This window comes from Penicillium nucicola (assembly GCF_028828085.1).
Source record: "Penicillium nucicola strain IBT 29836 chromosome Unknown utg000001l, whole genome shotgun sequence".
In the NCBI taxonomy this organism is placed as follows: Eukaryota; Fungi; Ascomycota; class Eurotiomycetes; order Eurotiales; family Aspergillaceae; genus Penicillium; species Penicillium nucicola.
This window is the reverse complement of record NW_026643125.1, coordinates 1919193-1941812: the sequence shown is the minus strand read 5'-3', so window position 1 is coordinate 1941812 and position 22620 is coordinate 1919193. Positions and strand designations below refer to the sequence as shown.

Here is a 22620-nt window from a genome sequence, read left to right as displayed (position 1 = left end):
GATTAGGATATGCAAAGAACAATCAAAGGATAATGTGCAAGCAGATTTAAGATCAATTGGTGGTACGGTGGGGGCTCTTATACGTTTACAATCCTTGAGCTCAAGTGATAGAGTGATTCTATGACAGACGAGACAGTTTCCAATCTCCTCGAGATCGACGGGGGCAATACAGAAAATTACCTTGGATTCAAGATTTTCTGGCTGTCAAAATATGGGGATATCACCAATCAAGGCTTCGATTGAGCAGTGTTGGCAGGAGATGTCAAACAAAAAAAGGGTTCTTTTGGATTCTCGGCCTGGTGACATCAACCTGACGACCGATATAAACAGAATGTCTTCACATACAAGGTGAGAACCGGTCCCTCAAGCCGGCCAAACAACAACAGAAGATATTTGCCACTGCCCTGGGGTTCCGCAAATCAGATCTCAGATCCCTGGTACGCAACCCGCCAATCGGAAGCTCGGCTTCTCTCAACTTTATTCCCTGCCTCTCAATCTTATACATTTGCACCCATTTTCACTCCGAACCGACTCTATGAGCCCGAATTTCAACATCTGCAGTGCTACCCTCCACCGAAACAAGCCGAGCATGAGTAGAGTCTGCATCAGGGAAAATCTGCGCAGTCAACGAAACCTCTCCCCTCCCTCCAAGAACCTCAACACTTGACCAGTCGACAAAAATCTGCAGATTCACCCGCCCATCAGAATCCGCCGCCAAAGGCGTATGGTAAAGACTCCCAAAAGTCCCATCAAAAGCAACATCCCCGGACCCCCGCCGATCCACAAAAACCTCCTTACTAGTAAAATTATACCCAACAAGCGTCTGCTGCCCAAAATCCGACGTAGCACGTACAGAAATCGCAAACGCAGAAGCCCGAGAACCGCCAGCATCATGATCCGCAAAGCTCAAAGCAACACGGAATGCCTTGCCCAGCGAACCGAGATTCACCGACCCCTTCGATACAGAGTGCCAGGAATGCGATACAAGGCTGTGGCCCGTGATACTTTGCAGATTCCCATGCGGCCGCTGGAGAAGCTCGATCTCCTCGCCAACCATCTCCAAAGATAGTCGACGCGGAAGAGTCATCGCACTTCGCCACGGATCAGTCGGTATCGCAGCGCCGTACTGCCAGTTATTCATCCAAGCAAGGTGGACTCTCTCGCCGTCCGGTAGACCGTTGAAACTAGCGGCCGCATAAAAGTCCGGGCCCCAATCGAGCCAATTGGCGGTTTCATTGTCTGGGTGGACATTGCTTGGATCCGGGGTGAATGTCGTACCGTCGAATTCTCCGATGAAATACTGTGTGCCAGATCCGACTGTGCCGGGGGGTCCGCCGGGGTTAAGGCCTACGACCATGATCCATTTTGAGGAGTAGGAGTCTTGGTCGTTGGGGTTGAAAAGAGGGAGAGGGTAAAGATTTGGGCACTCCCATACGCCGCTGACTGCGTTGCTGGGTCCGAATGTACTGAGTGGTGACCAGTCTTTGAGATTGGGGGAGCTCCAGAGGAGGAGTTTGTGGAGTTTGGAGAGCGCTGTCACTGCGATCCATTTCTGGGTTTCCTCGTGCCAGAATACGAATGGGTCTCGGAAGTTTTCGTACTCGGTTTCGTAGGGCGCTGGCGGATTATGGATAACTGGGTTGGCGGCGTCATATGTTGTCCAGGTCTTGCCGTTGTCTAGACTGTAGGCGACGGATTGGGATTGTTGTTCTGCGAGGACTTCTTTACCACTGGGTAATGTTTGACTTAGAGGATACTGTGTTTGGTATTGTGAGAGTAATTCTTGGATATGATAGGAGTATAGGATGGGATGGTCCTGTAGACTTACCATGGAAGTATACATAGCAACCAGGGGGGTCTTCCCGTCGATGCCGAACCCACTGGTGTTATTGACATCTGCAACAGCACTCCCAGTGAAGAACATCTCCGTCACAGTATAAGGATAGCCCCGCGCAAGTAACGCGACGGGCTGTTCCTCCCAATGGGTCAAGTCTTCGCTTGTTGCATGGCCCCACGACATATTTCCCCATTCGATTCCGCCCGGATTATATTGAAAAAAGAGGTGATAGGTGCCTTCATGGTATAACAGACCACTGGGATCATTCATCCAGCCTTGTTTGGGCGAGAAATGGTATTGAGGGCGGTACGGCTCGGTATAGTTCATGCCAGAGGCCGAGCTGGCCAACAGGCCGAATGCTAATACCGTCTCGAGTAAGACGCCCATGCTAGTCTGTGAATAGATTTTGATTATTTAGTTGCATTATGAGCTGTGTTCTCAAATGATATTTATGTGTTCACCCCGTAGCACGTACCTCTCCCCTCTTGGGTTTACCCCACGGGGGAATCCACCGCTCTGCATATCTTCGGGGAAATAGAAAGTTAGCCTTGCATTTTGGTACTGGCAACATAGCCAGGAGGTGTTATGTCCGGAGCCAAGTCGCTGAAACTCGGTAGTAACCTCGGAGTTCTACGCATTCCAATGCCATATTCGGGCCGTGGCTCTGCACTATGCTGGGAGCATCTGGTGAGCGATGATCTTGTCGCAAGGCCTAGATGAAATCCCTCTGCATAACATACGTCGGAAGAGTCGGATGACAGTCGAGTTTCTCCGAGGAATCTGTTCTTATGCGGATTGCGTCACATTAGACATTGTAGAATTCTTGTATGTACAATTCTCACTAGCCAAACCAAACCCACCCAACATCCAACTTCCAGCCCACTCGGTTTCAAATCTGCTTTCATTTGTCAGTTTCCTGGATATTCCTCGTCACAACCTGACTATAGTCATTCGGCGCAGCCCGATTGCAAGGAATACCCGAATCTTCCTGACCGACAATATTCGTACACTGGTAAACCTCGTCCTGCAAGGTAGTGCCATACATCGGCAAACCAAGCGTACTATTCACAGACTCCAACTGAACATTCTCAAACTTGATCCGCGGGCAAGGATGGACATCCGAACAATAGATCGATGCACCAACATTATACCGCGTCGTCGCCTTGATATTCGACCACGTAATATCCTCAATGGCCATCTTGGACGTATTGCAATACTTGCCATCCGCCTCGGTATAGATACACTGTGAGATCTGGATCGGCAGCGCGACATTTGTCATTTCAAAATTCCGCCACGTAACATTCTTAATCAGACCGCTGCCTCCGCCGCCAGCATCCCCGTTGAGGTTGTTGTCGTCGGCCGGTACGCCTTGCCATGTTTTAATGAACGCGCCTTCCATGCAGTTGTAGCACTTCACATCTTCGAACGTGACGTTCTCGACATAGTCCGGCTTATCGGGATACTGGCCCACAGACCCGATGGTCATGCCGAAGTTATCGTAGCAGGTAATGTTCCTGACATGGAGATTTGTCGTATTGCCCTTGGCAGCGATGCAGTCATCGCCGTTCTGAATCACGGCGTTCTCAACCAGGAGCGTGTCGCTGTTCCATGAGTCGTAGCCGTCGGTGTTGACCGTGCCCCATTGATCGTTACTCGTGGCGTTGACATAGAAATTCGTGATCGAGACGTTGTAACTATACGTCACGAACGTAGCCCAGAACTGTGGCTGGACGATGCGTAGACCATCCACTAGTAGATTCCTCGACTCGAAGAATGTGATACTAATCGGTCGACCGGGTTGGTTGCTGTGGTTCTGGTTCTCTGTGTACCAAGCCTGACCTTGGCCGTTGTACCAGCCGCCGTCGGCGCGGAAGGTGACGTTCTCGCCGCCGAAGAGCCAGGCTGTTGACTGGTTTTGGAATACGACATCGTAGGAGTGAGAAAGCCAGTAGTCAATGTCTGTTGAGAAGCGGAGCTCGCCTTGCAGCGTGACGTCGCAGTTCGCTAGATTCGTCGTGTTCAGCACGGAGTTGATGTTGAATACTCCATCTGTGAAGATGACATCGCCGTTTTGGCCACATGTTTGAAAGGCCTGGTGGATGGATGATGCATCGTCCACTGCTTCCCCGTTGTGTCTGAGAGACTCGGGGTATAGATAGCAGGAAGCCTTGTCATTGACCATAGTCGTGACTACATAGCCAGCGGCAGTAGTGGCCAGAGCCACAAAATGTAACAAAAACATAGTGCTTATGCCAATCTGACTGGTATTGATTTTGCTTTTTGTTTGGCGTTTGGCGTTTTAACGCTGACCACGAATAGCTTTCTTCCCTCTCCACGAATACACCGGGCACCACCGATTAAATACTTTCCGGGGAGTCGAATCGTCCGGTCATTGATGACTGAGTAAACAAAGGGCGCGATGTTACGCTTTTCCCCGCATCGGGAAATGAACTGCCCCTTGATCGCGAACTGAACGGCCTCACGTGATGCCCTTGGCGCTATTGGCGCCTTGCAGATGACCTTTGTTTGTTCGTCGTCTTGAGGTCTGAGGGTGAAGCAGATGATCGGCGTGGGGGGATATAAAGGATCGTCGCGGATTTTATATGGAGTTGCATCGCGTCAACACGAGACCCACTCACGATTTGTGTCGCGTGGGTTTTCGAGGGATGATTTTATATGAGGAAAGATCGGCCGTGAAGAAGTATGACCAGAAGGAGTTACAGGGATGAAGGGATAAAGTGATGTTGGCTCATATGACTTCCAAGGTTGATATCACATCTCCGGGTCAGGAACACAAAGGGTCCTTTTAGGTGGTCAGGAACACACTCTACGCGGACTAGGGTCGAGCGTAAAGCGAAACGATATTGCTGCCGATCTCGGCTCTCGGCAAAATATATTGACTTGAGGTTATGCCGTAATATAGGAGACATGTTGAAAAAAAAGGACGCCAGTAAAAGGGGCCCCCTCGATACCTAGGGCGGTCAAATTGATTTAAGAGATCTTCGCTCTTATTCAGTCTTTTTTGATGAAGTCGAGGTCTTTGGAAACTTCCGTGTCCGACGGCGCAGCATCTCCACTCGCTCGTCAAGGCTCATGTTGACTTGATCCCCAATAGGAATGAGGCATTTCGCGAGATGCTCGTAGTTCTTTCTTAATAGGTTAACAGTGATGAAAATATAGTCAACGTTCCGGAAAACCAGGGCGTTTTCTTCCGCATAGCGATCCTTCTGTGTCAAAAAGGCGACGGGGTGATCTCTCCAGTGGCGGCGGGGGTTCAAATGGTGGGAGGTGTGGTATCCATCATTGTACGAGAATCGGTTACTCTGTTATTTGTCAGCGTCATTCAAATACATTACACATTTAGACCAACTTACCGGGACATCAATAAGTGTGATACTTGACAAATAATCCGAATCAGGGTCAGACGGGTCCACGAACGCATGCTGGCCCCAGTTTCCAACCATCAAACCAAGACGCATGACCGTGAGAGGAAGAAGGAACACAAACAATGTGGCCCGGGAATTGACGTAGTTGTAGAGAGTATAGAGAGCGACATAGTTACTCAACTCCCAGAACGCACATCGCAAAGCATACTTCGTCTGGCCCTTTCGAAAGAAGTACATTGGGAGCTCAAACCAGATGAAGAAGACAAAGCGGCCCACGTAGCAGAGGAAGTCAGGGACGCTGTCACGGTCATAGTGCATTGTGGAGCTCAGATCTTCTTCGCTATTGCCCTCGACGTGGTGGTGCTTGATGTGGTGGTAGAAATAGGAGTTCCATGTGTGGCCGTGCATGGGATCAAGCAGATACGGGAATAGCATGTCAAACAGGTAGTATTTGGATGACAGGACTCCATTCATGTGAATATGTTGATGCTTCATCAGGGTGAATGCGCCGCAGTAGAACAGTTGCATGAACCAATGCACGAAGCCATGTAGATACGAGAAGCGGTAGAATAAGAATATCCCACTTGGCACAATGGTGGTGAAATAAAGAATGAGATGTGTCACCATCACCACATCGGTCTGGACACGTACGACATCTTTCGCCCAGTTTATGTAAGGCGTCAGTACATATTTCTGGATAGGCGCGGGCAGCTTGGCCCGTAGCAGCGGCAGATCCCAGAGCTGGAAGACTGATGGATCAAACTCAGCATGAGAGGGATCATTTAGATTGTGCAGCTTCTGAATGGTTTCCTTCTTGGTGAGGCTGTCCGGCGTTGCCGCCTGGTCTGGATAGTTGTTAGCGGGGCTACTTCATCCACAGTCCAGGGGAGCTCACCTTTGGAGTCGGGTCTGGGGACGATAGCATCGATCACCAACCGATCCTGGAAGGTGAGCTGGGGATCGGTATATGTAGATGGATCCATATTTCAGATGTGGCTGTTGGCCTGACGTTGGGATCTAATGCGGGGAGGCTTAGGCGTGCCGATCCAGAGAACTCCCGAAAAAGTCTACTGTATGTTCTAGGCAGATTCTGGAAATGCTCGCCAAGTTATAAGAATCAGAATGTGCCTGTAAGCCTAAAAGACAACGCGTCAGGGGTACGAAGAGATTTCGGGAGCTTTGAAGTGGGTCCAGGATTGTTGTGTTGTGAAGTCTTCATATCCAAACACTTGCAACGTTCTATTTCCTGAGCTCTCTAGGCTGGGAGTTTTTTTTATTATTGAGAAGCCAGTCTCAGGATACATGCACAGATTTTGCAATCAAGGGATCTTGGATGTTTGGAAGGCTCTGAATGCAAGACCCCTATGTTATAAGTTGCATGCCATAGTGCTTTGTTCTATAAATACTCAGCCTCGTTCTAGCCCTTGGTATGCACCTCTCGCATTGCAGTACGATACACAGTACTTGTAACAAGGAAGCCTGGACATGTATGTATACCTTATGCGAGCCCCTGATCGGAGGCTTTTGGCTCCTATCAGCGCGACCGTGCCAAGACTTCTTTGATCAACTCAGGAACATACGAGATCTTGGATTGCAAGTAGTTGTGCCTTTGAATAGCCCTGTGATACCTTTAATCTGGGTTATAATAACTGAAGGTATACAGCAATATATCTGGATTTTTTTTATACAGCGCGTAGTCACGCACAACACAACTCAAGTCAGGCTTCCTTCGCCCCATGCTTAGTATTATTGAGCTATCAGAAAACCAGCCATTGTAAAATTGAAAAACGTCTGAATGCGCTACTTGACGCGTCTAATTTTTACCTCTACATACCGGGAAGAAGGGATAGCATGTGTCCAAGGGATTTCGGGTATGCACTCACAGAGGGATTACAAGAACAATCAGACCACTTTTGATTTTTCTTGGCACGACCGCGGGTGGCATGTTATTCAAGAGCTTAGTTTTGAAGATAGCTTATGATTGTGTGACAAGTATAAGGATGAGAGTGTGCATGGCACAACAGATTTATCAGTGAGCGATTTCGACAGATTCATTCTTCAGCAGGGTCCTAAGTTCAATGTTTACTTTGTGCAAGAAGAAACAAACCCAACTTCAAGGATGAGTTGCGGCCTCAGGCTTCTATCCCGCCTTACCAAACAATCTATGACTTCACAGTATTGCAGTATCTGCAGAGTGGACCTAGCCTATTTTCTCGTAATTGTGATAATCCAACTTCCTTTACGCCCTTTGTCGGCATACTGACCTAGGGTAGACATTTGACTCGATTGTCACAGTAAACGACATTAAGCATAGAGAGGCGACCTTCCATCCAATTGAGGCTTAGTTGAGAAGTTGCGAATATCCTCAAAACTAAGGAAGGCAGGATCTCATACTGCAATCTCATACTAAACTGAGCCTTGTACATGTGTAGAGGTGACTCTGCGCTCATGCCGAGTATCATGAGATCTGAAAGATGTCACTTTGCAAGCCACCTCTAACAGTTTTCAGTAAATGGTCAATGAACAAAGCGCAATGTCTCATAACACCCTCTGATTAGGTCGCATCTGACCCCAAGAACCCTCCAAAGATCAAGGAATCAGACTAAAGATCAAACTGAATACCCAAAGCCGCAGAAAAATGTCTCACATCCCCTCCATCGCCCATCCTTTAGTTCGCTCTTTAGTTCGCAACCCCAGGGACGCTAAGCCTTGATGGAGTAAGATTTGCATGACCTCCACGCACTACTGATGCAAGTCCCAACTATCCCAGCCCATCGACATCATTGCCATGGGTGATCAGCATACGGGATGTCTCATTGACAGGCGATTTCCCCAGGTTGCAGTACAGTACGCCGCAAATTGCCCGGGGGGAGGCTATACAGAATGGAGCTCGGACGAAGTTGCCTAGAAATGGGGAAATCAGGGAATTGTAGAACAAACTGTGCGGTGTGCAGCATCTCCACAGTATCTGCACTAGAAAATGGCCGAAATCGAGTGGCATAAATTCAGAGTGATCCTCCTGTCGATCGTGTTGCTTTTCGCTGAGCTTCCAAACTTCCCCAACCACCTTTAAACTTCAACCTTTAAACTTTCCAACTTCCCATCTTCCAACTTCTCACTTCCCACTCTTCAAATCTTTCACTCTAATTGTTACTTCTCACCCTCACAATGAAGTTCCTCGCACCTCTTCTCATGCTAGCAGCCTCTGCGGTCGCAGTTCCAGTCGCCAGAGCACCCAAGACTTTCCACCTCAAGACCACCAGCGCCACCCACGCCGAACACAACAACCTCTACGTCTACGGCTACCACACAGGCGCCGGCCTGAACGACGCAGTCCTAACCAGCGACGTCGGCACCGCCAGCTCAGCCTATCTCAATGGCACCAACGTCTTCTTCGACTACCAGACCGAATTCCCCTGGGGAATGATCGCCATCGGCGACACAAACTACGCCTGTGAGTTCTACCCGCACCCGCTCTCCCCGGACATATCCGTTCTAGCTGGGAACTATCGCCACCCTCGCCACCTGAATGAATCACTGACTTTTGAATTTTTGCACAGCCTGGGAACCAATTCAGATCAATGCTGGCACGGGTACCGACGGGTTCTCCGTTAAGAATGGTCTCCTCCAATGGTCGGAGGATATGGGCTTTGGTGGCTGGCTCGGTATGTTTCTTGGGTGTTTGGGCTCCACGCCTCACGCTCCACGCTCCACGGTCTCCACTTGGTGATCCTGTCAGACTAACGCGCTCGACAGTTTGCGACTGGTTCCATAATGCGCCTCAGCTATTCTACTTGTACAAGTACTACGACCCTATTATTCCTTCCAGCTGCAGCAAGGTTCAGGTCAAGGTTGAGTACGCGAAATAGGAGACGGCATGAGTCGGTTCTGCATAGTTTTATGCTTCGCTTTTTTTTTTAGCATGTCTTTTTCTCGTCACGTCTTCTCACGATCTCATCTAGAAGCATAATGTCTCTACTTCATGGTGTTTTACAGGCCTCTGGGAGGTTTTTAATGAATTGATATATATCACCTATTATCATCATATGCTTTTGTTCTATGGACAGTTTTTTTGCTCGTTCATCGTGGGGGATATCAATAATGCTAGGTAGCCACAGCTACAGCGTAAATCATGTTCAACGTAATGCCTTACTTCCTCTTCCTCTTCCTTTTTTTTTTCAGTGCTGATGCTCAAGCCGCAGCCACCTCACTGGCGAGATGTGTCTCCTCGTAATACCGTTTATCCATACCGGCCTGCAAACGAGCTTCCTCATTAAAAGGCCCACGGATCGGCCCGCGGAAATGCTTCTGCACATTCGACCGGAAAACCTGAACAGGGTCCGTTCCCTCCTGGGCACAGATCCACGTTAACCAGCGGTGACCAGTTGTAACATGTGTGATTTCATCATTATGAATGATCTCGAGCGACTGCACACTCTCCGCATCACCGGCCTTTCGGAACTTCTCAATAGTCATAGGATTGACATCGAGACCACGTGCTTCATGGACAAGAGCGATAATACTAATTCTCGCGCGGAGGTCATAAGCCGTCTCAGTCGCCGAGAACCACAGACTGTGATGTACAGGCAACGAACCAAAGCCAGAGCCAAGCTCCTCAAGTCGAGTGCGGAGGAGCGAGAAATGCTTCGCTTCATCACTGGCGACTTTCAACCAGTCATGGAAGAATGTCCGTGGCAGTTCTTGTGCAGTGCCTTCTGTCTGGAACGTTGCAAATCGAATGCAGATATCAATTGCCAGATCAATAGCCCAGAGTTCGATATTAGCTAGCGCGTGCAGCATCGCAACCCGACTCTTCAATGTGCCGCCTCTTCCAGCCTTCGGCATCGCGCCCGGGTTGACAGTCTGCAGATCCTCCCGCGGTGGTTCATCCGGCGGAAGCACCGTCCCCCTACCAAGCGGCATAGGCGAGTCGGAAGCCTCCCTCTCAGCGAAAATAGCGAACAGATGCGTCGTGAGCTCGATCTTGTGTTCGGGATTGGCGGTATTAAGAATATGCGCCGCCCAATCGCACAGCGTGGCGTCGTCGCCGAGGTACTTCGCCATACCCGGATCTTTGGGCGTCAAGGTCAGAGCAGCAGCCGCAGCAGTGACAGCCGCAACAGCAGACGAGTCCAAAGCCGCAGGCCGCGCATGCTTTAACTTCACCTTCTCACTAACGGGCTCGACCTTCTCCAGCCCAACAACAGCGCCATCCTCGACAGGGAAATCCAGCGCGACATATTCGCCGCTCACGTCGACGGGGAATGTGCAAGCTTTGATCCCGACGCTCGACTCGCCGGTCTCTACGTTGAAATCGTATGCGTGCCACGGGCACGACGCGACGTATGCGGAGTCTTCAATGTCGATCTGGGAATCGGCCATTGGTCCGCCAGCGTGCGGACACTCGGCTTCCATGGCGTAGTAGGACCAGCCATCGCTTGTCTCGTTGGTCTTCGGGTTCGATGGGTCGATGGTTGGGAGGCGGAATAGCACTAGTTTCTTGCCTGTCGTTAGGCGGACCACGTAGCGTGCCTGTGTGAAGTCGGATAATCGCCCGCAATTGATCCACATCTTTGTTTCTTTGTGCCTGCTTTGTCTGGTGGGAATGGTGCAAGATGGGAGGGTGGGTTGATTTTATCGATCACGTGCGGTTCTCTATTTCGCCCCACTCTTATGTTTGCTGGTCAGGTTCCTGGTTCTACTGTATGGTTATCTTTTCCTGGCCACTATGGTAGGGAGACAATCTCAGCTCTGCAGGGGGTTTTTAAAATTGGATTGTGCCCGTTTTCTGATCAGTCGAGCGATCATCAGATGATCCTGTATATCTCCATGTGGCGTGTGGGGTTTTGAGCAAACTTCCAATTTGAAACTTAGGCGCGGCCTAGTTTCAAAGGAAAAAACATAGGCGAGAAGAAGCAAATCTGTCTAGGGTTGAAAAGAATGACTCTAGACCCCTATTAGAGATCAAATAATAGTGTGATGACCGGGAATAAACTTCAAACAAAGAGCACCGACGGCGTTAAGACACGTCTCATGGTGGCTTCGTACTATAATCCCTGCTCAAAAGAGACTAAATGGCTTAAATCTGGAATTGTTCAGAACGTGCATGATCCAATTTGCTCAATAGCGGCTGACGTAATGTGCAAAACGTGCCACTTGTACGTAATTTGGGAAAATTACTCCCGTATTAAGTTGAATCTGAAATACAGCACTAATGAATAATTTATGATGTAGTAAGATTCAATGTGTCACCTGTGATATCAAATAATTGATCACCAAATAGGTAATTGAATACAGTATAGGCACTGGATAATGCCGAGTTGGGTATTCGACTCAGTCAATGAGGACAAAGTCATCTATGAATGTGGGTGCAGCATGACTTAGGCTCGAGCAGGGGAGCAAATGAAAAGTGTGTAGTATGTGTCATCCTCAAATTGGATCCTTCTGGAATGAATGTACACGATGTTTTCGTGAGTCTGATCGCTCCTGACTGAACTTTTCATGCCAGTCATGTCCTCACTATGGTACATACCACAACAACGCCGGAAACGATATGCTTATCAGTATGCCATACCACCGACTGTCTGTCAGATTGTTGTGCCCTCTGCATCCGTCCATCCCAATCATCTTACATAGTACAGAGGGATGTATTGGGTAAGTTTGGAATGTGGGCCGGTATCCTCTTAAGTGTGCCTGTTAAATCCATCTACATCCCTTACTGTTTTGAGAGGCTAGGTTGGTGCCTACAGTATATAAGGTCATAAGCTAAGTTATCACAAAGCATCATGAAATGCTAAGATTGTGAGAGTTGATGGAATAGATATTATTTCCACTAAAACAAATATTTTACACAAAAAGTGAAATGAACTTCTGGATTTGCATATTACTTTATCTAAAGTGGGTTGAAATAACTAATCACATGTGAAGGTATCTTAATCGAACCCAGACAAAATAACCATAAATTGATAGATATTCTACACCAGATGTTTTTAAGCAGCCCGACGGACTGAGGGTATCTGTATGCACGCAGGCATCCTCATCACTCCGCGTGGGTTATCCACCTAATTATTCCGGTTGGACCAAGTTTCAAGCCAAGTTCATCTGGACTTGATACCTTGCAAAGCAATGGGCAGAAAGTCAAGATAACAGAGTCAATACGGTATTGTAACCAGAGTGATAGTCGGCGCCTATGTACCCGGGTCTTCCAATCAGGCGTGTGTGGGCCTCGCTTGTAATTAAAAAAAAAAGCTATATAGGCTTGGGGGGAGGAATATTTATAAGACCCCCCTAAGAACTAAAATCACTGCAAAAAAATAGTGCTTACGCATCAGGACATTAATATTTTACGCGTTTCAAGAATCGAAGACTGGCGATTTCTTGACTTGGGGATCCTTTCCCTGGAATTCCGCCCCGAGAATTCTTCGCTCGTCGACTGCCCCAAGTTTTCCGACCACATAACGCTACACATAACGCTACACAATTAATTAACACGTGAGGAAACCTAGCCGAGTGCCATGAGCGTGACTGACTCCCATACAGTCCAAAACCTCCAGGATGGAGGGCCTTAGCTCCATCAAGTGGGGAGCGTATCGAGAGGGCGCCCGGTTCCAGTTGCCGCGATTTGACTCGCTCAACCCCGAAGGTCCGGCCCTTTTAGAGGCATACCAAGATGTCCTCGATAAAGATGAAACATTTACCCAGTATTTTTGCGATGAACGCCTTCAGAGCTATGAACTCGAATCAAACTTGAGACAGCTGCTCGGTATTCGTCCTCCGCTAGTGGACGAGCCGGAAAGCTCCAACAATCAGAATGATGTATCAATTAGTTGGATCAACATCTTCCGACATGGCAAGTTTGAAAAGACAGATGATGACTTCTATCAATGCCGCATGCAGGGCCGGCTTGTCAAGATCGACGAGACGATGCACAAGGCTATCCTCGTGAACCGGTGCTTCCTTCCTCCAAACACGAACCCCTGGGTCAGCGCTGCGGACGTGACAAAGGAATGTGAAGTCAATGTATCAATCGAGGGAGACATCCTGAATGAGCTTCATCGTCAGATGAAATGTATCTATCTTACCCCCCTTGTGATCGCCGAAGGCACATGACATGCTAACAAAAGAAGATGTCGAGCGACTTAAGCGACTGCAGCAATCGCTGAAGAAGCGTCGTTATAGGCTGCGGCGCGATCAAGGCCCAGAAGCTTCGTCATACAAAAGCTCCGACACGCCTCAAAGTTTTCGAAGCAACTACCCCAGTCCGACCGATTCCAGCCAGAAGCTATCAGTCCTATCTCGCACTGCTATAGATTCCCAACACAAGTCCCGAGTCTCCACCTCAGTTGAGCCATCTGTCGATCTTATGAATCCAACTGTCTCGGTTGAGTATCCGGATGAACAGGGACGCAGTGCATCTCCATCCTCGTCAGATGCATCCACTGGGGTTGATATACCTTTTTCTCGCAACCAAAACAACAGAAAGAGGAAAAGTATGAGTTCAGACCTTGAGCAGACTGTTGACGAGGGTTGGTCTTCACAGAACCAAACGCCGTTGCCACATGATACTTCCACGCCATTCATCTCCGCTTCCAAGAAGACCAAACTGGCTGCTTCCGAGGAAAACACCACAATGGTCAATGGTGTTGATGCAGCGGCTAAGAGCCGCACACCGGTTCCAAGCAACAAGTCTGCTTGGCTTGCTTCTGTTCCTAAAGAGTATCAGCCGGCTGCCGCGAACAGCCATACTATGAATGGAAACGGCAAGACGGTATCTGAGAGTCGCGATACAATGGGCGAAGGTCGCAGCGCAGTGGATAAACGCAAGGGTGCGATGGATATAAGCCCTGCCGAGACACCGAAGCCGATGACACCGACTCAACGCGCCAAGCAGCCCGCACCTAACCACGCAACACCACCCAAGAGCAAGCGAGCCTTGAATGGGGTCGCAAGTTCGTTACGCCAAGAATATGAGAATGCAGGTCAGCCAATCGACATAACCTCAAGCCGTGCCTCGACCCCAGGCTTAAGCCAGGAAGCCATGAGACTCGGTTCCGAGATGGCTGGATGGCAGGAGGGCTTCACACCAGTTCAGCCGCGCCCCAAATTAGCAACTACGAAGACGAAGACCAAGCCAAAAACCAAGGAGCCGAAGAAAGGTGTCCGGGTCCGGAATAACTTCACCCAGGAAGAGTTCGATTTCGCGCCGGCCTGGCTGAAACCCAGGTTTGAGGCCGGCATCTCCCCAGCTCAACTCGAGCAAGAATATGAGGCCAGATTCGGTGTTCTGCACCGTCACAACACCCTCAAGCTTTGGCTGGACCGACAGGAAGCAAAGTCTGGTGTTGTCCCCACCAAAATTGTGGTATTAAAGTTTCGATCCCATCCTCTCCGGAATCTTTCGAGTGACAGTTTATAGCCAACGACGGAGCTCCCACACGACCGCCCGGTGTCCCAAACTCCCGTCTCTAGTTTCCGTCCTATCAATCCTTCGTCCTACGTGTCCCCGTATTCCCACCTTTCGTCTCAGGCCTCTCCGCAGGCGGAAAACATGCCCTCGGCGCCACCGCCGACCTCGATGCCGACTCAAAAATTCTCGCTGACTAAAATAATGCCTTCCTCTATCGCACACTCAACCTTGTTGCCAGCCCAGAGTTTCTTGCTGACAGAAAACATTTCCCAATCGGCCGAAAGACCGACTCCACTACCAACCCAAAATCCTTCTTCCACAGAGATAATGCCCTCATCGGCTGCCATTACAAATAACTTGCCAGCCCAAAGCTCCTCGCTGACGACAAATACACCCCGGTCTCCCAGACGACCAACCTCAACACCAGCTCAGAGATCCTCATACACGGAAAACAGGTCCACTTCTTTCTCACGGTCCACCCCAATGCCGAACGGTCTCCCCAAACCAGAATAAGCCTCCAAAGCACCGATGATATCTTTGAGAAGTGCAAAACACTCTCAGCCTCCTGGTAAGGACCAGTCTTTGTGCGATAGCAACATAGCCATCTGATTCATTGACTAGTCTAGCAGCAGGCCACCGGGTTGAAATGCCCTTTTATTCCAGCTTTTTACTGTATCATACCCTCACATTTATCGAGCTGTCTTGTACCTGCTTCCCATATGCGCGATACCCACCAATTCATACCCAGGTGCCTTTTTTGTCGGGCTTTTGATTAAATTCAATGATATTATTACAACCAGCCGAACTTTGCAGTCTCTTAGGCGGTGGAATTTCATTATCCTAGCACCAAGTGACAAGACTACGCAAAGAAGAAATGGAATTGGATAACTTTTATCCCTTGAGATGTGGTAATCCCACCCCTCCAGCTGGAAATATAATGAAAGATCGCTTGCTACACTGGTAAAAACCTGCCATGATGGCAAGACATGCATCAAGTAAGCGGGGATAACATGACACGCCCTCGACATATCTGCACATCTAGTCTCATTATAAATTCCTCGCACTGTACACATGGCTACAAGTAGAGAAGGGGGAACTGACGTATGTGTCTATGTCTAATTGGTGGATAAGACGAACCCTGCTTCCCTCGCGAAAGGTGCCTTATCGCCTCTGATAAAGATGCAAGGAGTCAAAGAGATGTAGAATGGCTAAGCGACACAAGCAAGCTCAAATACATCACATACAATGAATGTCGGCTGCCCGAGAAAGATTGGTTCTTTGAGCATATCAGAAGCTAAATCGGTCTCATGCATGGTCAAATGTGTTCTTTTATATCTATAATCAAGGGTAAGGCTAGAAGCACAAAGTAGAGAGCGTCTAGCCAGGAATTAAGATCTATCGCAAAATTCTAACATCAACAAACTTGGTTTTCGTTATTTCATCACTAATGTCTTGCCCCTTGCTCCCACCAAGTTGACACACCATTCTAGGGAGTTGTCGAATTCTTTATGCAGACCATGTTCGTACAATTGTCAATGTCGCGGAGTAGAACGTCCAAGCTTAACAGAACTCCACTCAAAGGAAACCAGATTTGAAGAATATTAGAGGCAGATATAATACTTCTATACTAGCCGTCGGACAGGTCTACTCTACTGTGTAGAGTGAGGATATGATATTTTGTCTACAGAAATATGAACTTCAGCTCCAGAAGTCTTCCATGATACCGTAAAAGCTACCCAATAAAGTTTTCAAAGGAAGGTGCATCAGTATAGTCTTTCTTTGTTCTACAGACTTGGGATGGTCTTGATGACTTTGATATTTATTGCCAATCATGTCATCTACACGACACTTCCACTTCAACAGCTTCCTTAACTTTCCTGCTTGGCTTGACTGGTATTTATGATGATTATTTTGATACACAAAGTGTATTAACTGATGATTGTCTCTCACGAACGGGATCCTTTCCCTCTCTATCTTTATTGATCTTCGTTGGTATGCATAGGAACCATGCTAAATACTCAAGAGCATCATCCAACGACTCTATCTTTCAGCTATGGAACATGAATCTGTTCCAAGGACCCCTTGATCAAGCTTCGACCAAAAAAACATAGACCTTGAATAGATCGAGGTCATCACTCGAAACCTGCAAGAGTGTCTTGCTTTAGGACAGTTCTATGATGAAATTCTCTTGAGCAAGAAGCACTTGGCTTCAAAAACAGTCGAACCCACCAACCCCGAGTTAGGAAACATCCTCGCCAGACTACTTGGTGGCCCTCTTAGTGTCTAAGCGAATGCGCCGATTCCCAGAGACCAGTGCGATGGTCGAAGATTTTGCACACAGAGCTTAATGAAAAGGACTTCAGAGGTATACTTTCTTTTATCAAAGTCATCTATTCCGATATGATACTGTCAACCGACAGCCACAGAGACAGCGACGACTTGATTATCTTTGAGTTTGAAAAACACGCAGTGATTGCACTTAGGGTGAAATAGAACTCAATCGATACATTAACTTTCTAAGAGCAACTGCATTGCCAGGCTTTCTTTTGTAATCTATGAGTTACCTAGGTAGTCACCGTGCCGCCCTGAGTGGCTCACGGGCGACCCTGAGCAGCTTAGTGAGAAACCCGATAGCTCACCCTTAGGCCCTGGCTATTTGGTCTATTCCATTCTATCTTGCTTGTCTATGCTTCCGAATGCTTCACAAATGACGCTTTATATAACATTGTCCTAATCAAAAAATCTCTTAGCATACAAGTTATATTAAATATGGCACATTACGGTTTTCAGATGATAGAAACTCATTTAGGGTACGTAAGTATCCTGTATTAAATTCATAACGATAGATTAAGTTACTTGTTGATTTCTAGGTCATCGATAGTGTTGATGACTATATTGACAAGTATTGAGAGGTAAACATGAGCTATCCATCAGGCTCAATGAATCATTCCGTCATAAGAGCAAGCGATTCAATTAAGAGATAACGTTGTGCAAAAACAACGATCCACGGAAAGTCAAAAGGTATCAAAATGAAGGAAATTAGAGGGCGAGGGCAAGTCCAAGGACACCAGCACCGGCAACGAAGCCCATGGCAACACCAGTGGGGGCAGCACCGCCGTCAGAGGGAGAGGCAGAAGCAGAGCCGGAAGCAGAAGAAGAGGAAGCAGAGTCCGAGCTGCTAGCAGTGGAAGAAGACTCGGTGGTAGTAGCAGTAGAGGTAGTAACACCAGAGCTGGAGCCAGTGGAAGAGCCAGTGGAAGAGCCAGTGGAAGAGCCAGTGCTAGAAGCACCGCTGGAAGTTGCAGACGGGCTGCTAGAGCCAGAGCTAGAGCCAGAAGCGGAACCGCTGATGCTGGAGGTAGCAGCGGCGACGGCAGACGAGTAAGCTGTAGGTGATTCCTCGATGATAGCGGAGGTGATATAAGGCTTGACGCTTTCCGGGACATTGGAGTACCAGTCGGGATAAATGCTAGAGATGATAGCGTTCGAAACGACGGAGTTCACATATGAAGGGTCTGTCGCAATCTCAGCCAAGACGGAGCTTGGAATGGCGGTTTCGAGGGCTACGAGAACGGAGTTGGGGATATCGTCCAGCTCGTCGGTTCCTGAAGCTTGGGGAGCTGGGGAAGCTATGGCTGTGGCCGAGAGGAGCAGGAAGGCGAGTGACTTGTACTGCATTTTGATAGTGGGAATGTATGAAGTATAGGAAGGATAGATGGTATGATGGAGAATTGAGAAGAGGAAATGGAGAGCTTTGGACCGTAAGACTTTTTGTAAAATCGGGGGCCTCAATGCACTAAATAGCCCAAGGTCAATCAGGTCAACTAAAATTATCGCAAGGCTGAGGCTGATACGTTGGTTGCTCAGCCCACCGCATCACTTTCTCCACTGCGCACTTCACATCCAATTGTCTTTTGGCCCCAAACTTGCCGATCGCAGGCTTTCCAACTGCCCGTGTCGTGATCCTGCGCCCCATTGTCTTGGCTTGCTCATAGGTTCGCCGTGTTGTCCGACTTGGAGGAAATTACGAACACTGCATGTAAAACAGGTCCGCGGACCTTGGCCGAGAGAGGCTAAGCCATCGGCCTCCAACTTCACTCTAAGTGACAAAGATCCCCGATATTCAACCAAATTGAATTATGTCAGGCCGGTCCGAGTTCGGACTTCATTTCTCTGACACTGAAATTCGTATTCTCCAAGACAGCATTGCATGCACGTACGCCCGCTCAACATCTCCATTGGATTGCAAAGGGGCGTGATGACATCAGATCCTGGAGAAGGCGATCGCAAACCAACGAAAAGGCCCCCCAAATATTGCTGCCTTTGTGCATCCTAGACCCTTGGCTTTTCCTCTTCCCCGCCTCCAGGCCTCCGAGATGGATCTGTCGGGTCGATCCGAAGAGTGACGCTTGAACGACGCATTACGCACTCCCCGAAGTTATGCATTCGCATTGTTGGCGACAGACACCCGTCGATCAGGAATCTGGGGTTACATGTACGTTACTGTTCGCCCGAGATGTCCACAAGGTTTACATCCAGGCTCCTTTATTTTCGTTGGGCATATGATTTTCGCACCCAGCGGTCAAGTTCGGAGAGTGCACCAACACGCAATAACACTTGCAAGCCAAGTTTCAACGGGTTGCATGTCATCGATTGGACATACAGTATTCGCCCACATGCGTAATTTGATTCTCGGCATCCGTAATCGAATGTTCTCCAGACTTCCAAGTGTTGTTGACAAAGACCGACCTCGGTATATGACGTCATATCAACATGTTATACTCCCTTTCAGGTCTTGCGAGTTCTCAAATTATGAGTCAGTGCCTAGAATCAGATTCTCAGACATCCAAAATTACAAAAAGCTCCTTGGCGCAATGGCCAAAATTAAATGATACCATCTGCTAATGTGCGACGATCTGCAAGTGCTTACGCGTAGTCTTATAGATCCCTGCGTCTTCTGGCGCTTTGGGTTTCTTCAAGACCCCAAATTAGCCAACTGAACAGAACTTCATGGAATAGGCAAATAATATAGTTCCTGACAATATACAAGAAATATTGTAGAAGCAGCCATGCTGTATGATCAGCGCCCGTGTTCGTAATGCCAGATTGGCGTGGGAAGATCTTTCCTCACTCATGCGTTCAAGAGAGAACCTCTACATGCTAATATCAGCAAACATTGATTCTGATAGAGTGAGATTAATTGATGTAATACATTAGACATGAGACAACTTCATTCAATAAGAATTATCAAGATAGCAATCCACTTAATTCGACCTGGACCCTAATTGTTTCTGGCTATAATGGTTATATGAACCGGCAAGCTTGGCACGGAACATCTTTCCATAGTAGATAAACAGCAAATTACCCACGAGGCAAACAGTGACAATCAATCCAAATGTTACATAGAACCATGTCAGTCCAACTCGATTGCACCAGGGTTGTAGGGCGAAAACGAAGATTGTAGAGATGAGATTACGAATGAAAGTGACACCAACGACCGAGTCAGCAATAATCTAAAAGCAAAATCGGACGTTAGCAGAAACACCACAACTCCAAACAAGTATCATATCTCACCTCAGTATACGAATCAGTCAGATAAGTAAGTGCAGCACTGCTAGCCGGCACAACACCCACAGAGCTGACTCCCAGTCCAAATGCCGGCAGAAGCCAATGACAGCCGTTATTCAGTCCAATGCCGAACATGAACAGACCCGCCGGGACTAATGGTGTAAAGGCGAGGGCCAACCAAAGTCGCATCTCCGGTTCGAAGACGCCGCCATTCCTCTTTGCGAGGTATAGGGCAATCCAGTCACTTAACGGTCCACAGATCAAAGCACCCAATGTGGTACCGATGAATGGAGGCAACCCCATAAGGCCAATCTGAGAAGCGCCGAAATTGTATGGCGGCAGCGTCATCACCGATGAAAGCGTTGTCACTGGGACTGTCGTACAGGCTGTCATCAGTCCATAGACGAGTGCCATAAAGAAGACACCTGGGAAGGTGAAGAGAATTAGAAAGGGTTGATAGCAGTGCTTTGCAACCTCGGAGAATGGCACCGGGGAGTTCGTCCACAGTGCTAGTTTCTTCCAGTAGCCCTTCACGGGAATTGAATAGTCAATCTCCACGGCTTCATAAGAGTGACCGTCTTGCATTGACATGGACTTCTCTAAAGCCGATGGCTCGATGTCCTCTTTAACAGGTGCAGGCTTAGAGTCCCGCCTCTCAGGAACAGGAACACCCTCAATATGAGATGCATCAAACATGGTCTCTTCATAAAGAAACACAAATGAAACAAGTCCCACACCAAAGAGAATAGCCATCCACCACCAAACCCATCGCCACCCCTGAGATTGAGTGATAAAGCCTCCGGCCAGAGGCGCCAGCGTGGTACCGACATTCATGAACCAGAAGTAAATGGTATTGGTTAGACCTCGCTGATGAACGTAATAAACATCAGCAACGGTCATTTGAACCAGGACTTCGGCGAGTGCTCCAACAATACAACTGAGAATATTGACCAGCATCAGGTCGGCGATGTTTTCCATTCTCGCGGACCAAACACTAATTCCACATTGTATGGCCATGCTGAATACGTAGATCGGTCGGCGACCGTACTTCAACGTGAAGGGTACGAGGAAAAGTCCTCCGACACAGAGGGCGCCGCATCCTGCTGCATAGCTGTCGTTTAAGATGGCATAGCTGAAGCCCAGTTCTAGGTTGACAGGTCCCCAGGTAACTGTTGCCACGTCGATTCTTGAGATTGATTAGTTTCTAGGGGATACATCATTGGTATTTGTGAACATACAGTGCGAGGACCATGATGACATAGTAGCATACTAGGCCGAAGTTGAGATTCTTGCGCCACATTGGCCAATTCTGGTGTGAATCAACTCGTTAGTACTGCTGGCAATTCATGTCTTGCACGTGAAGAATACTCACCAGTGGATCGTTGGGGTCTCTGGTAGGCTTCGGCTGTAAGATTACTTCCGCAGTATCGCCCGTCTGTGAAAGATCTTGTTGTTGGCATTAGCGTTGTGTGTTCACTGGGGCGAGGACAGGGGATGTGCCTCACCTTCAATCCGCACCGTCCCAGGAGGCCATTCTGGATCTAGTGATGACTGGCTATGAGGCATGACTTCGGGTGAATGAATTTCAAATGTATGGAGGGGCACAGATCCAATATAACAACGTAGGTCTGAAAACCGAAGTCACGGCTGCTGAGGGCTGGCACCCAGCTCGTTATATCAAATCTTCTTCACTGTGTGACGCTTTGAAATCCATTAATGATGAGTTCACAGGTATCTCTTATCACCGTCGGCTATCAATGTTGGCGTTCTGCGGCCATTCACAATCGAAAGTAGAGACGCAATGTGGAATGCGCTTTGTCTATAAGGGGAAGTTTCAAGCAACGTCCAATCGGTGGCGCCAATTGAGCAAGCTTATCATCCCTTTAAATTGATCTTCCATGCGGGGGAGGATCTTAATGATAACCTCGCAAACTCGGGGTAATTGAGTTTACCTAAAATTCCTATCAGACTGGCTTTGACTAGTCATGCGTCTAAATGCGCAGTCCTCTCTCGGGACCCAATGAGCAGCCGTTGCTTGTATGGGAGCACTATTATGGATCAACTTCTCCATTAAGATGGCTAAATAGGCAAATACTCCTGTGCAATGTAGAAGTCTTCATGTCTATGCAACCTTATGAGCTGACTTGAATGTGAGAAAGACACTTATCTCCGGATACGAAGGCAAATTCACCAGGCAGCCACTATTTGCACACAATCAGGTCATCTGGCATCTAGAACTCGCCTATTCTTCGCCCAACTCTTGATTAACCTCTTTGGCCCCGGAAATCTCAAGCAGATCAGCCAATGGCGTCAATTAGCGCCGCTCCACCGAGCGGCATTGACGGGGCTCTGTTTCGCAGCCAATCACTGCTCGGTTTACCGGCCGGTCCCGTATCACTTCACTCCAGCTACAGCTCTTCTTG

General features: G+C 48.3%; 8 protein-coding genes across 8 annotated transcripts; 2 read left to right on the top strand and 6 right to left on the bottom strand.

The window, feature by feature from the left end:
* Positions 1 to 517: 517 nt before the first annotated feature.
* N7511_000742 (glycoside hydrolase family 32 protein) lies at positions 518 to 2224 on the bottom strand (the record flags this gene model as incomplete). Its single annotated transcript, XM_057123167.1, has 1 exon — positions 518 to 2224. The coding sequence occupies one exon, from the start codon at positions 2222 to 2224 to the stop codon at positions 518 to 520; it is 1707 nt and encodes a 568-aa protein (XP_056988900.1).
* Positions 2225 to 2738: 514 nt separating this feature from the next.
* Positions 2739 to 4019, bottom strand: N7511_000741 (uncharacterized protein; the record flags this gene model as incomplete). Its single annotated transcript, XM_057123166.1, has 1 exon — positions 2739 to 4019. The coding sequence occupies one exon, from the start codon at positions 4017 to 4019 to the stop codon at positions 2739 to 2741; it is 1281 nt and encodes a 426-aa protein (XP_056988899.1).
* An 826-nt stretch (positions 4020 to 4845) lies between these two features.
* On the bottom strand, positions 4846 to 6206 carry N7511_000740 (fatty acid desaturase; the record flags this gene model as incomplete). The annotated part of the gene is made up of 3 exons (XM_057123165.1): positions 4846 to 5160; positions 5212 to 6068; positions 6119 to 6206. 3 exons carry the CDS (start codon positions 6204 to 6206, stop codon positions 4846 to 4848), a joined length of 1260 nt encoding a protein of 419 aa, XP_056988898.1.
* A 2185-nt stretch (positions 6207 to 8391) lies between these two features.
* On the top strand, positions 8392 to 9092 carry N7511_000739 (uncharacterized protein; the record flags this gene model as incomplete). The annotated part of the gene is made up of 3 exons (XM_057123164.1): positions 8392 to 8677; positions 8784 to 8888; positions 8980 to 9092. 3 exons carry the CDS (start codon positions 8392 to 8394, stop codon positions 9090 to 9092), a joined length of 504 nt encoding a protein of 167 aa, XP_056988897.1.
* Positions 9093 to 9414: 322 nt separating this feature from the next.
* N7511_000738 (Rieske [2Fe-2S] domain protein) lies at positions 9415 to 10794 on the bottom strand (the record flags this gene model as incomplete). Its single annotated transcript, XM_057123163.1, has 1 exon — positions 9415 to 10794. One exon carries the CDS (start codon positions 10792 to 10794, stop codon positions 9415 to 9417), a length of 1380 nt encoding a protein of 459 aa, XP_056988896.1.
* Positions 10795 to 12777: 1983 nt separating this feature from the next.
* N7511_000737 (uncharacterized protein) lies at positions 12778 to 14638 on the top strand (the record flags this gene model as incomplete). The annotated part of the gene is made up of 2 exons (XM_057123162.1): positions 12778 to 13291; positions 13350 to 14638. The coding sequence occupies 2 exons, from the start codon at positions 12778 to 12780 to the stop codon at positions 14636 to 14638; spliced, it is 1803 nt and encodes a 600-aa protein (XP_056988895.1).
* A 3030-nt stretch (positions 14639 to 17668) lies between these two features.
* On the bottom strand, positions 17669 to 18307 carry N7511_000736 (uncharacterized protein; the record flags this gene model as incomplete). Its single annotated transcript, XM_057123161.1, has 1 exon — positions 17669 to 18307. The coding sequence occupies one exon, from the start codon at positions 18305 to 18307 to the stop codon at positions 17669 to 17671; it is 639 nt and encodes a 212-aa protein (XP_056988894.1).
* A 1586-nt stretch (positions 18308 to 19893) lies between these two features.
* On the bottom strand, positions 19894 to 21763 carry N7511_000735 (uncharacterized protein; the record flags this gene model as incomplete). Its single annotated transcript, XM_057123160.1, has 5 exons — positions 19894 to 20142; positions 20204 to 21383; positions 21436 to 21506; positions 21570 to 21643; positions 21703 to 21763. 5 exons carry the CDS (start codon positions 21761 to 21763, stop codon positions 19894 to 19896), a joined length of 1635 nt encoding a protein of 544 aa, XP_056988893.1.
* Between the last annotated feature and the right edge of the window lie 857 nt (positions 21764 to 22620).